Raw genomic sequence first — 12,786 nt, 5'->3', positions numbered from 1 at the left:
GATACAGAATGAGGAGTGGTATTTATCAGAACATGTCAGGAAACACTTTCCTCCTGGGGCCCGTGATATCAGAAAAAGACTCTGTAAGCACTTAAGCAGGACAGTGAAGTGGGGGCAAGACCCTTCATGGTAGTAACCCATGACTTCTATGCCTAGAACAGAATTGATTTCATATGCTCTGCTTCTCTTTTCTTTGCTTTTTTTTCCCCCTGTGGGAATATGGGTCTTCTCTGGGTGTTTTTTATTTGGGCAGATATTTCCTATCAAATTATGTGTTTCCATCCATGAAATAGTGTTGAAGGTAGCAACTATCATCTCTTTAAGAGTTTGCTATTTACCAGGTGCTAGGTTGAGCACTGTATATATGTTATTTCAAATATCCGTCAAAACAAATCTGTGGGGTACATGCTATTAACCTCTCCAGGACAGCGAGACTGAAGCAGGTAACTCACCCAAAGCCACGCAGCTGGTGAGTGCTAGAGTCCAATTTCAAATGCACACCTGTCTGCGCCAAATCTCACTCACTCAACTCTTACACCATGCTATGCTATGTGATCATAATCCTTAAACTACCCAAGGTCATCCGTTAGATGGAAGCGACAAACATATAATGCCATGGCCATGGCAAGGATTATGACGCTTCTCTTGAACATTTCAAAATAGGCACATTTCCTTGCTGTTAAATATATAGTTTGCTTCTTTTCTTCCATAGAGAAGGGCCTCTTGGGCACAGTGAGTAACAGGGGATGGGGTTTGGTGTCATAGTATCTCAGCACAAAGCCTGGTTTTGTAATGCAGGTTAGAAACCATCATCATGCCTTAGTTTCCTCAGCCGTATGGGAGTATAGGGAGTAAAGATGTCTACTTCACCTGTTGTCAGAAGGTTTACATGGAATGACGTATGTGTGGAGCACCTGTGACTGAGTTCATTACCAAGCAGTGGAAAACAAAGAGCCAACTGTGATCCTCTTGCCCTGGTCCCAACTTACTCACTTTTGATTTTTGTCCTCTTTTCCAAACATCCTGGAGTCCAGCAACTGGGTAGTTAGCAAATTAGTTAGGAACTAGTTAGCAGCTCTTAATCTGACTCTCTTTCAAATGCAGATGATTTAGATGAGGCTTCTAGCAGATAAATACACTGTTCAGTAGCACTTATGTCACCTCTGGAAGACCTCTGGGAATTTTTGCATATTGCAAAGCCCTCTGCCATGGGTGGTAGGCTGGCCTCTTGGGTTTCTTCTGGTCTAGCTTTGCAGGGTCTCCTGTCTTTCATGAAACCTAGAAATAGAGACAGAAGTTGCCCTAAAGCCCATCTGGCCATTTGACAGGTATGGAATCTGAGGTACAAGAAGACAAATGCCTTCAAGTGATAATTATGCTGAGAATAACCCAATCATCTCATGTTAGAATTGGGAAGGTTCTCACAAATCTTCTAGTCCAGCCATCTGGCAAATGCATGAATAAGTTGGGCAGCCCACTATCATGGAAAGAGCTTGAATTTTGGCATCATGTGGACCTCAGTTCAAGTTCCAGTTGGTTGGCTTTTGCCTGTGTGACCTTGGGAAAGTTATTTGACCTCCATTGCTTCATTTTTCCATCAGTTAAAAGAAGACCAATTTGCTTGTTGCTGTGATTTATTGATAGATAGATAAATTGAAGGAATATAGGCAAAGTGGCATTCAATAAGGAATCACAGCTACAGATGCAGTAGTAGTACTGTGACTCCACTGTTGATAGAGATGGAGTGGAGTGGAGTGATTAGACTGGACAAAAGCTTTTTATTCCTTCTTTCTTGGTTTTCAGATATTCCCCCAAATACCTGTATACACAAGCCATTACCTATAAGGCCAAGATTTGTCAATAGGAATGACAGACCATATATATCTGTGTTTTTAAGGAACATTTCTGCATCATTGGGCATGTAATGTGTTTTGAGTCGGGCCAGGGTTGTAGCCTAAAAAATGAACGAAGCCTCCTAGATTTGAACTCATGACTTCATTTGTAATATGCCCACTGCATTTCTTTACTAATTCAGACAACCATGCCACTGTCTCTCTTCTCCAATTCAACCCCACCCTAGATACACTACTCTTCTCTAATTTCTCCCATGATTACATTTTCATGATTGCCAGCAACCATCCTTGCTGCTAAGCAGTCCTGGCTCTTGGTGGGGGGTGAATTGTTAAGTTAACACAGACCCATATCAGAAACTGTAATCTTTTTACTGAGGTAGAAAAGTTTATGTTCCATCCACATATAATTCCAAAATGACAAGAACTAGAGTTCCAAGAGATCAAGGATACTATTTTTCTTAATCAGTAAGTCCCCAGTATCTAGAACAGTACCTGGCATACAGAGGGTCCCTAAAAGTAGTGAACGACTGAACAAACAAGAAGGAGTGACCCTTACCTTTTGCAGCTATCTTGTCTCATGCTTTGATGACCCAAGACTTACATCAGTGCTAATAACGCACTGCGTTCTGAAGAAGCACCAGACACAATTTTCAGACCAAAGGGGCTGCTTCTTTTCCAAGGAGAAGAAAAAAGGAAATTCAAGTAGAGAAGCGTAATTCTGAAACAATGTGTGCAGACAACAGAAACCATGAAGGGTAACAGAAAAGCCGTTCTGCAAATGTAGGGCCCCACCTGTTGCCTCTGGAGAATCATTGGCAGAGAAGAAACTGTCAGATTAGAAAGGGCTCTGCCACTCAGGTAATTCAATCCCTTTCTAATTGCTATTGAGTTTCTGTAATCAGTTATCAAACCTTTACAAGTGAAAGAGCCCAGGCAACCAAGGATACGTGTGTCTATGTGTACAGGTGGGACCTCTCCTTTCACAGAACTCAACAGCAACATTGTTTCAGAGCTTTTACTGTTCATCATAAAAATGGTTTCTCCCAGAACGGAAAAGGTAACAATCTTTCTCAAAGCAAAGCAGCAGGATGGTCAAAATACTTCCTGGCATTTTCCCACACTGGACACTGCTAGAAGGTTGCCATTGCTCCCAGGAGGTCTTTGTGACTGGAAACTGAAACTTTTGTCTTTGTGCAGGGCAAGGTGGAAGCCGAGTTCCACTTAGTGACAGCAGAGGAAGCGGAGAAAAATCCTGTCGGAAAAGCCCGGAAGGAGCCAGAACCCCTGGCCAAGCCCAAGTGAGTGGGGTTGGGGATAAGAGCATAGGAAAGGCCCTTTGTAGTTCCCAAAGCAAGGGACAGGGCATTTCTCTAGAGGGCCCCTCTGGGAGGACTGAGCCACAAGGAGGCAGCCAACAAGTACCGCCAATCCAGGTAGCTTTTTGTTGCTATAATTGAGAAATATTCTAAAAACAATATAGACTGGGAAATGGAGAGGGTCCTATTCTGTAATACTGCTTCATGAGCATTTCTAGAATAGTTTCATATATTTTTTCTAGTCTTCTTATGTGAATATGAATTCCACATGAATTTTTTTCTACTTCTTGTTGGATCAAGCATTCACAATTTTCTTAATGTTTCATTTATCCTGTGCTGCAGAGTTTTGCTTTGTTGCCATAGTGGTCAGAATTAGGATTTTTTTTTAATGATTTTATTTATTTATTTGACAGAGAGAGAGAGATCACAAGTAGGCAGAGGCAGGCAGAGAGAGGGGGGGAAGCAGGCTTCCCGCCGAGCAGAGAGCCCGATGCAGGGCTCAATCCCAGGACCCTCAAACCACAACCTGAGCCGAAGGCAGCGGCCCAACCCACTGAGCCACCCAGGCGCCCCCAGAATTAGGATTTTTTTAATGCCTGTGGAAAATTCCATAGACTTGGTGCCCATACTTGACTTGATCATCACCCCATAATTGGATATTTAATTTACTTCTACTTTTTCCATCATTGTAGTGTGATGAAAATATTTCCCTTTTATAAGTTATTACTTTATGTTTTTAAGATTTTGTTTATTTCTTTGAAAGAGAGAGAGTGAGAGAGAGAGAAAGCACAAGTGGGGAAGGGGTCAGAGGGAGAAGGAGAAGCAGACTCCCCTGCTGAGCAGGGAGCCCGACCTGTAGCTCAGTCCCAGAACCCCAGGATCATGACCTGAGCCGAAGGTAGCTGCTCAACCAACTGAGCCACCCAGGTGCCCCTATAAATTATTACTTTAGAATAAATTCCCAGGATGCCTGGGTGGCTCAATTGGTTAAGCAAATGCCTTCGGCTCAGGTCATGATCCCTGAGTCCCAGTATTGAGTCCTGCATCATGGTCCCTGCTGAACAGGGAGTCTGCTTCTCCCTCTGACCCTCTCCTCTCTCATGCTCTCTCTTACTCTGTCTTTTCTCTCTCTCAAATAAATAAATAAAATCCTTTTAAAAAATAACAAAATAAAATAAATTCCCAGAAGTAGAGTTACTAGAAGGATTACCCTAATGAATTTAATCCATGGTTACATATCAATTAAAAAGTAAATATATGTGGTTATGAAATATGTATACAAATTACTCTTTCAAATTGTATCTATCCTATCCTTCCAGAAATCCCTAGTGTCTCAAGATGAATGGTCCCTTCTCTGTAATTACTTTTCATCTATCACAATGTTAGAAACATAATGGATACTTACTTACTCATTAATTCATAAATATTTGTTGAGCTCGTACAATGTGTACTTACTTTACAAAAACTACTTTGAAGAACACAAAAGAAATCTAAGACATAAGTTCTATTCTAAGAGCTTCCAATCTGTTTAGGGAGAACACAGACTCATAAAATAGTTAACAGAGTATAGAAGACCAGTAGGTTAGTTCCAAAAAGAGCTAAAGTCAAGTGATAGATGAAATGGGAATTTGGAAGGAGGGGGATCTTTGTGAACCAAGGTGGTCAAGGAGGGCCTCTTAGAAGAAAGGGCTGAGCTGATTAGGGTTGGATGAATGGAGGGCTGTCAGACCTCCTCTAAACCAAGTTTTAAAATGATGCAGGAATCATCACCCAGAATGTTGGATCACTCCTGCTTCAAGGCAACATGAGCTTCTCCCATTCCCAGGCATCTCCTTATGGACCTCCAGGAAGTGGGAGTCAGAAATACTTTCTGAGGTCTGGAGAATCCCATGTGTTGGCATCACGGCCCTCTCCTGATTTTTCTCTTGCTTCCCTCGCAGCCGCCCAGACACCTCCTTCTCCTGGTTTGTGAGCCCCTTCAAGTGCTTGTACCACCTCATCTGGAAGAACTACAAAAAGTACATTATCATCGGTTTCATTCTGATCATCCTCATCATCTTCCTGGTCCTCTTCATCTACACCTTGCCTGGAGCCATCAGCAATAAGATCGTTGGGGGCCCCTAGAGAATCATGGAGGATTGGGCACCTCTCATTCCACTAATCATCTCTTCTTCCTCATATCTAATATGTAAGAGCATGTGCTCTGTGCAGGCACTGAGCTGGTGCTAGGAGGATGAACTCAAAGGGTCCAAGAACCATTCCTTATATCTATCTAAAGACAGATCAGCTCTTTTTGGAGGAAATGGGAAAGGAGCCTCCCCTACCTGCTCCAACCCTGGCCACGACCTTCCAAACTCACGAGCCTGAAGCCATGTTTTTGCCCAAGAATGGCATGAAATGATGACTCCTTTGCCTCAGAGTAATCAACAGTGACCTCAAATTGACTTAAGCGAATGTTTTCTTTATGTAATTGGTTTTATTCTGAGAGGTCTAATTCTGGGTCTGAGACTTATTGGGAGCACTTTCTTTTAAATAAAATTTTTACAGCAAACAACCTGAAAGCATTTTTAGCAAATTACTAGACATTCAACTTGTCCCATATATCTTAACCTTGTTTAATCCTTAGAGTTTATAGAACACATTAACTTATTTAGGCTCTGAAACTGGCTTGGAGAAGACTTTTTATCACCTAAAATACTTTGCTGTTGAAATTCCCATCTAGAGATGAGATGTTGCTGGTTTTCCATAGAAGTCAACACTTAAATAGAATATGTTCAGTATTCTTGGCTGCATTAAATAGAATATGTTCAATAGTAGAAATGAATTCTGGAGAAATCCACTTGGATTTTCACTCTATGGCAATTTCCAAGTGGGAATTTTATAAATATGAAATATTATTTTGTGTATGCGTGTTGGGGGGTTATCTCTATGATACCAGTAGGAATTCTCTTTGGCCAGATATATAAGCCCCAACAAATATGGTGTTTCCATACACCATGCTGTGAATGACCATCCTTGGCACTATTCAGCACTTAGTCTTACCACCATATGTAATAAGTACTATCATGACTCGCAAGCACACATCAATTTCAAAAACAGTCCCAGAAATAATATCCTTGTCAGCTGGGGTCAAGTTTCTTTTGAAAGAAAACCTTTGATTTTTCTACACTGTCTAGATCTGCCACCGCATCTAAAGCAGAGAGTGGAAGTGAGCAGCTGGTGTTCTGAGTTAAAATAAGGAAACAAAGGAATTGAAGTGCTTGGCCTCATACACAAATAGATAGAGCAACCCTATCTTCTTTCAAGCAGGAGAGGCCATTTGATAGTATTGAGGAGGCTGTATGGGGGTTCCCCTTTCAACACCAGAAGCACCTGGGCTACTTTTTTCTATAGATCATTTTCCACATATGTAATTCTTCTAAAATGAAGGATATTTACTTCCACATGGAAAATCATTCTAGAATGTTCCTGGTTGATCGAAATAAGATTAAAGCATGTGCTGTGTGATCTTAGATTTAGTGTTGTTAATTGAATTCTGGCCCTAGGTGCTCACTGCCTAGTAACTATAATGCCCTATTTTCCTGAAGTGTTGAAAATAGAACATTTATGGCATTGGCAAGGTTTCCTGGTGGTATTCGTTACATAATCTGTGCTTATTCTTGCTGTAGAATAACACAGCCACTGGGAGTGGTGGAGTCAAAAATACTTGATGGAATAGAATGCATACACTGAGTGCATTGTAAGTTTAAAAAAACAGCATATAAGTTAGAAAACTGTATGTACAGCATGATATAAAAAGAAAACACATATACATGCACAGATAAAGCCTAGGGGAATAGGTCAAATTGTGAATAGTGATTATCTTTAGGTAACAGTATCTTTTATTTTATTTTATTTTAGAACTTCTAAAATAAATATATATTATTTTTAAAGTAAAAATTCAATGAATAAATATAGATTTAAATGTGTTCATTTAAAAATATTTATTGAGTGTCTCGTATGTGCTGTGTAGGCGTGGGGGGGGGGTGATGCAGCAGAGAAAAGACAAACCTAGCTCCTTCTCCATGGATGTTACATTCTGGTAGCTCCTCAAGGTCTGGTTTTATCTTCAAATTATGGGGCATCGAAGAAAAGCTCTGAGCAAGGGATGTGTTTCATGGATGAGCTTTAAGAGAAAGGACAACCTACATCAGTGGTGTCATTCAGAAGGAAAAGAACACCACTACTTTAGGTTAGAATTAGAAATAAAGCATTACACTTTCTGCTAGATTTTGAACAGTAAAATGATGTTCATTTTTGACAAAATAATGCACATTATTCAAATTCACCAAAAAAAAAAAAAAAAGCTAAAAATTGAAAATCCTTCAAAGTTGAATAGAATTCATCAAGTTGAATAGAATTCATCAAGTTAGCTATGAGGCCAAAAGATGTTCAAATGCTAAAAAGCCTTTAGCAGAAGTATTTGAAACACTTTCAGATCAGATGGCATCATAAGAAATGTGTGAGAAGAAGTGGCAAGCAAGGATAATTTTGGAATTAGCTATGTCTGCTGTTCTATACATAAGTTATCACTTATGGCCTGTCCTGCGTGTAAAAAAATAAATAAAATAATGTTCTAGGTGTAATTTTGTATCTCTGGCCCTAAAGATACGACATTTTAAAAAATTTTAGAAATCAAATAGCAAAAACACCCATTTTCCAACAAGTTGCCATGAGTCCCTACATAAATTAGTCCCTACTAATTTATGGTCTTAAAAAAGACTAAATTTATTCATTTGACAGATTAGAGCTTTTCTTTCAGCTTAAATCTGTTTCACAGCAGTTTTGTTTATTTATTTATTTATTTATTTATTCACAATATTTGAATCCTTTCCTCCAAACTAAGCAAAACAAAATTAGTACGAGCAATACCACCACCAAACAACCCACAGGAGACTATCCAGTTCTGTGTTTCCAGTAGTTGAAACATTTGGTACCTTCCTTGCTCTTTCCCTTAAAACACACATTAAGTGGAAATTACATGACTGACTTCACAGCTGGGGCTAGTTGGTATTTATTCATTTAAAAGATAATTATTGAGCTCCATCCTCATTCCTGGTGCTGTGATCAACATTAGATACACAAAAGCACACAACCCTATAAAGTAAGTCCCTGCTTTAGTGAAGCATAGATTTTGGTGGAGAGAGGACAGTGATGAAATAATGACACACGTGGATAGCTACCGACTGAGGGACTGAACAGGGGCAAAGTATTGAGAATGGAAAGAGCATCTATCTCATGGAGGGTCCCCACTCGTGTGGCAGTCAGGAGGAGGACCTCCTGGGGAAGGAATGGATGGAGGGAGAAGGAGAATAAGACAGCGAAGAAGTAGAGCACTCTACACAGAGAATATAGCATGTGCAAAGGCCCTGAGGAAGCAGGGAGTGAGGCACATGAAAGAGTCTGAAGGAGTGTCGGTATTATAGTGAGAGACAGAAGGTGCTGAGGTGGAGCTGGAGAGTCATGTAAGGGTCACATCCTTTAGTGTTTGGGTCTTTGTTTTAGAAGTAATGGATGGCAAAAGATTTTTAAACAGTGGAGAGGCATGATTAGATTTCTATTCCGGGGAGAGCAGCTTGGGAGTACTGTAGTCCTCCCCACAAGACAGGATGGTTGTTTTCACACAGTAATGAAGGCAGAGAAAGGAAGTAGAGGGATCAGAGATTTTCTCTTTAAAGTTCCAGTGTGGTCTACCGGGGAATTTGGAGTCTAGTGTTTACTCTGCTTCATACAAGTTGTGTGACCTAAGGCAGATAACTTTCCATCTCTGATCTATATTTTCCTTGTTTGTCATATGATGGTGTTGGTAGATATGGTGATGAGAAGTCCACAGCATATTCTGGCACAAAATTAACCTGTTGGTGCTTCTGTTCTGTAGAGAACTTGAAGAGATGGGATTGATCTCTGAGCCAGATTGTGAGGGGCTTTGAATGCCAGGCTAAGAAGTTGAACTTTATGCAGCACAAAATGGGGTCCCCTGGGAGGGTGTGAGCAGAGAATGGGAAAGAACAGGTCTGTGTATTAGAGAAGTTATTCTGTCTATAATGTGTGATGGATTGCAGGGGTGGGGGAATGTCTTAGGAAGCAGTCGCCAGAACCCTAGAGGGAGATAAGAACCTGCACCAGAGCCAAGGCCGTGGGGCTGGAGAGGAAGAGCCAGATTCCAGTATGTTGGTGAGGTTGCCTCCCCGCTTGCCCAGGCACCTGCCAGTGAGGACAGGGAAGTCCAAATTCTAGCCACACCATTTCATTTTTTTAAAAAATTATGTTCAGTTAGCCACTGCATAGTGCATAATTAGTTTTTGATGTTCAGTGATTTACTAGTTAAGTATAACCCCCAGTGCTCATCATAGCACATGCCCTCCTTAATACCCACCATGCTGCTACCCCTCCCCCACCACACTGCTCCTCTCTGCAACCCCAGATTGTTTCTTGGGGTCCATAGTCTCTCCGGGTTCATCTCTCTCTCTGATTTCTCCCCCTTTGGATTTCTCTCCCTTTCCCTATTGTCCTTTGTGCTATGACTTTATGTCCCACATATGAGTGAAACCAAATGACAATTGTCTTTCTCTCCTTGGCTTACCTCATTAACATAGTCCCCTCCAGTTCCATCCACGTGGATGCAAAGGGTGGGTATTCATCCTTTCTGATGGCTGAGTAATATTCCTTTGTGTATATCCCACATCTTCTATCTGGGCAATTCACTTAACTTCTGAGTTCCAAGTTTCTCACCTGATACGAAGGTATTACTACTATTTGACAAGAACTGTGAAGATTGCAGGAAAAGTATGCAAAATGTTTCACACGTGCCTGGCATGAAGCCGATTCTCAAAGACTGGCAGCTAGTGGCACAAGCATCATTTCTACAGGTAGAATGATTTCTACAGGTAGCGGGACGTGGAGTCTAATCGGATATGATAAATGAGGGAATAGGATCAGACTTGTGCCGTAGAAATGTTCTGGCACGTGGACTAAGACACTTTTCAGCCAGTAACGCTGCTGAGCATATTTGTTTCCCATTGCTGCCATAATCGATTACCACAAACCCTGGGGATTGAATTTACCTTACAGTTCTATAGGTCAGAAGCCCACCACAGATCTCACTGAACAAAAATCAAGGTGTTGGCAGAGCTGGCTTCCCTCCCGGAGGCTCTCGGGGAGCATCTGTCTCCTTGCCTCCTCCAGCTTCTAGAGGCTGCCTGCATCCCTTGGCTCGTGGCTCCTTCCTCCACCTTGAAAGCAGCAATGTTCCCTCTCTCTGTGCCTTTCTTCCATAGTCACACCTCCCTCTGACTATAACTGGACACGTTCTAGCTTTTAAGGATGCATGAGATTACACTGGACTCACCCAGATAATCCAGGAAGATCTCCCCATCTCAAGGTCCTTAAAGTGACATAGTCACAGGTCCTGGGGATGAGGATGTGGACTTTGTTTTGGGCGCAGGAGCCCTTATTTTGCTGGCCACGTGAGTATCACACAGGCACTGTGATCTGGCCCAGTTTGGAGGCCCTTTGAGCAGAGCTTTGAAAGCCACGGTCATTACTGTGCATGAAAGAAGGAGGTTCCACAAACACCTTTCGCTCTGGAACAAGATGTTCTCATTTGTCGTTCAGCCCCTCAAGTAACAAGTGTCTCAGGAGAAAGGAAGGACCATGCTCCATTCTTCCCCGACCCATTAAAATCCTCTCAAGCACAGTGGATAAGGCGCATTCTGAGCTGGTAGGGAAGGACTCCCAGTTCCTCCTCCACCTCGGTCCCTAGGAGTTTCCAGACCAGCCACTGAAGTTCAGCTTTCCTTTAAGGCAGGACTAGCTCCTCCCTAATCAAGACATAACATGTGTCTCTGCTCTCCCTCAATTAGAAAGGGCCATTTGAGAAAAGAGCACTCTGTTTTTCTCTGAATCTTAGCAGGAGAAAGAAAAAGGGCTTCGGTGACTGAGATAGTGGCACGAAGCGAGAGCACAGACAGTAGCTGTGTGACCTTGGCCGAGTTACTCAACAACTCTGAATCTCTCTGATGTATAAGATGATGTCCATCTTGTATGGTTGTGGGAGTGTGGGCATGTGGGGTGATGGTTGATGGCTCTCTACTGTGGATGGAAGGAGAGGAACATTTTCTAAATGTCTAGTATTGTCTTCCATAGCATAGTATCCAAATGAATGGTCACTTGCTGTCTGAGTAACAGACCACTCATGCTCACTGAGTGCTATTACAGATTACAAAGTAATACATCTACTTCCTCTGTCCATCTCCCGAAGATCCCATTGCAGAGACCAGAAAACAGCTCTATGGGCTTCTAAGATGACTGAGCTCCTTTGCAGCAGATCTAAACTCCAAGCCCTTTCCCTCCTGCCCCTTCTGCTCTGAGCTCTCCTACAGTGGCTGCCTAATGATTGCCTGTCCCCAGTCAGAAAATTCCTTGATGATTTTTTTAAAAAGATTTTATTTATTTATTTGACAGATAGAGATTACAAGTAGGCAGAGAGGCAGGCAGAGACAAAGAGAAGAGACAGCGGGCTCCCTACTGAGCAGAGAGCCCGATGCGGGGCTCGATCCCAGGACCCTGGGATCATGACCTCAGCCAAAGACAGAGGCTTTAACCCACTGAGCCACCCAGGCACCCTCCTTGATGATTTTTTTTTTTATTGTTTTTTCCCTTGATGATTTTTTTAAGGTTCATCCATGCCCCAGGGGTTCAACCACAACCTGCCAAATATTTACACAACATCATGGATGCAGCCTGGATTTTCTTCTTCTGTTTACTTAAAAGACTGCGTTTGATGATGTTAAGAGTTTATATCATATTTTCTTTTATTTTTTTATTTATTTTTTTTAAATATAATTTTTTATTTTTTATAAACATATATTTTTATCCCCAGGGGTACAGGTCTGTGAATCACCAGGTTTACACACTTCACAGCACTCACCAAAACACATACCCTCCCCAATGTCCATAATCCCACCCCCTTCTCCCAAACCCCCTCCCCCCAGCAACCCTCAGTTTGTTTTGTGAGATTAAGAGTCACTTATGGTTTGTCTCCCTCCCAATCTTTTATTTTTTTAAAATATTTTATTCATTTATTTGACAGAGAGAGAGATCGCAAGCAGGCAGAGAGGCAGGCAGAGAGAGCAGGGGAAGCACGCTCCCCACCGAGCAGCGAGACCGATGTGGGGCTCGATCCCATGACTCTGAGATCATGACTCAAGCAGAAGACAGAGGCCCAACCCACTGAGCCACCCAGGTGCCCCTTATCTTGCCCTGTCTTATGGTGGGAATCCCCACATGTCCAGTGGAGAAAACAATGCATTTAACCAAGCTCTCTCTAAGTCAGGCATAGATCTTAGATTTGGAAGTTAAGGATGTGAAGAAACAGGCAGGGTAGAAACTGCTAGCTGCATACCAAATATCCATTTCCTCCTTTTCTCTTGGTAACAGAAGGCCAGCTGTATGAGAGCAGCTGTGCGCTGAGCTCAAGCATCACATCTGTTTCTTGTTCTTGGCTGTGTGGGCAGGGCTCAGTGGGTAGGGTTTATAGGAAATCTTACTAAAGGGAGTTCACATAGTTGACAGACCAG

The 12,786-nt window shown here is 42.1% G+C and overlaps 1 protein-coding gene across 2 annotated transcripts in view; it reads left to right on the top strand.

Moving 5' to 3' along the window:
- Positions 1-5,723, top strand: part of FER1L6 (fer-1 like family member 6) — a 159,123-nt gene extending 153,400 nt beyond the window's left edge. For both annotated transcript variants that reach the window (XM_059165676.1, XM_059165678.1), the window contains exons 40-41: positions 3,051-3,151; positions 5,110-5,723. In XM_059165676.1, the coding sequence (XP_059021659.1) occupies positions 3,051-3,151; positions 5,110-5,293 (285 nt within the window). In that variant the 3' untranslated portion in view covers positions 5,294-5,723. The remainder of the gene's footprint in view (positions 1-3,050; positions 3,152-5,109) is intronic.
- The last annotated feature ends 7,063 nt before the right edge of the window (positions 5,724-12,786 follow it).

The sequence above is a fragment of the Mustela lutreola genome, chromosome 3, assembly GCF_030435805.1.
Source record: "Mustela lutreola isolate mMusLut2 chromosome 3, mMusLut2.pri, whole genome shotgun sequence".
NCBI classification, from domain to species: domain Eukaryota; kingdom Metazoa; phylum Chordata; class Mammalia; order Carnivora; family Mustelidae; genus Mustela; species Mustela lutreola.
Note: the sequence above shows the minus strand (reverse complement) of the source record. Positions and strands in the feature narration are given on the sequence as shown.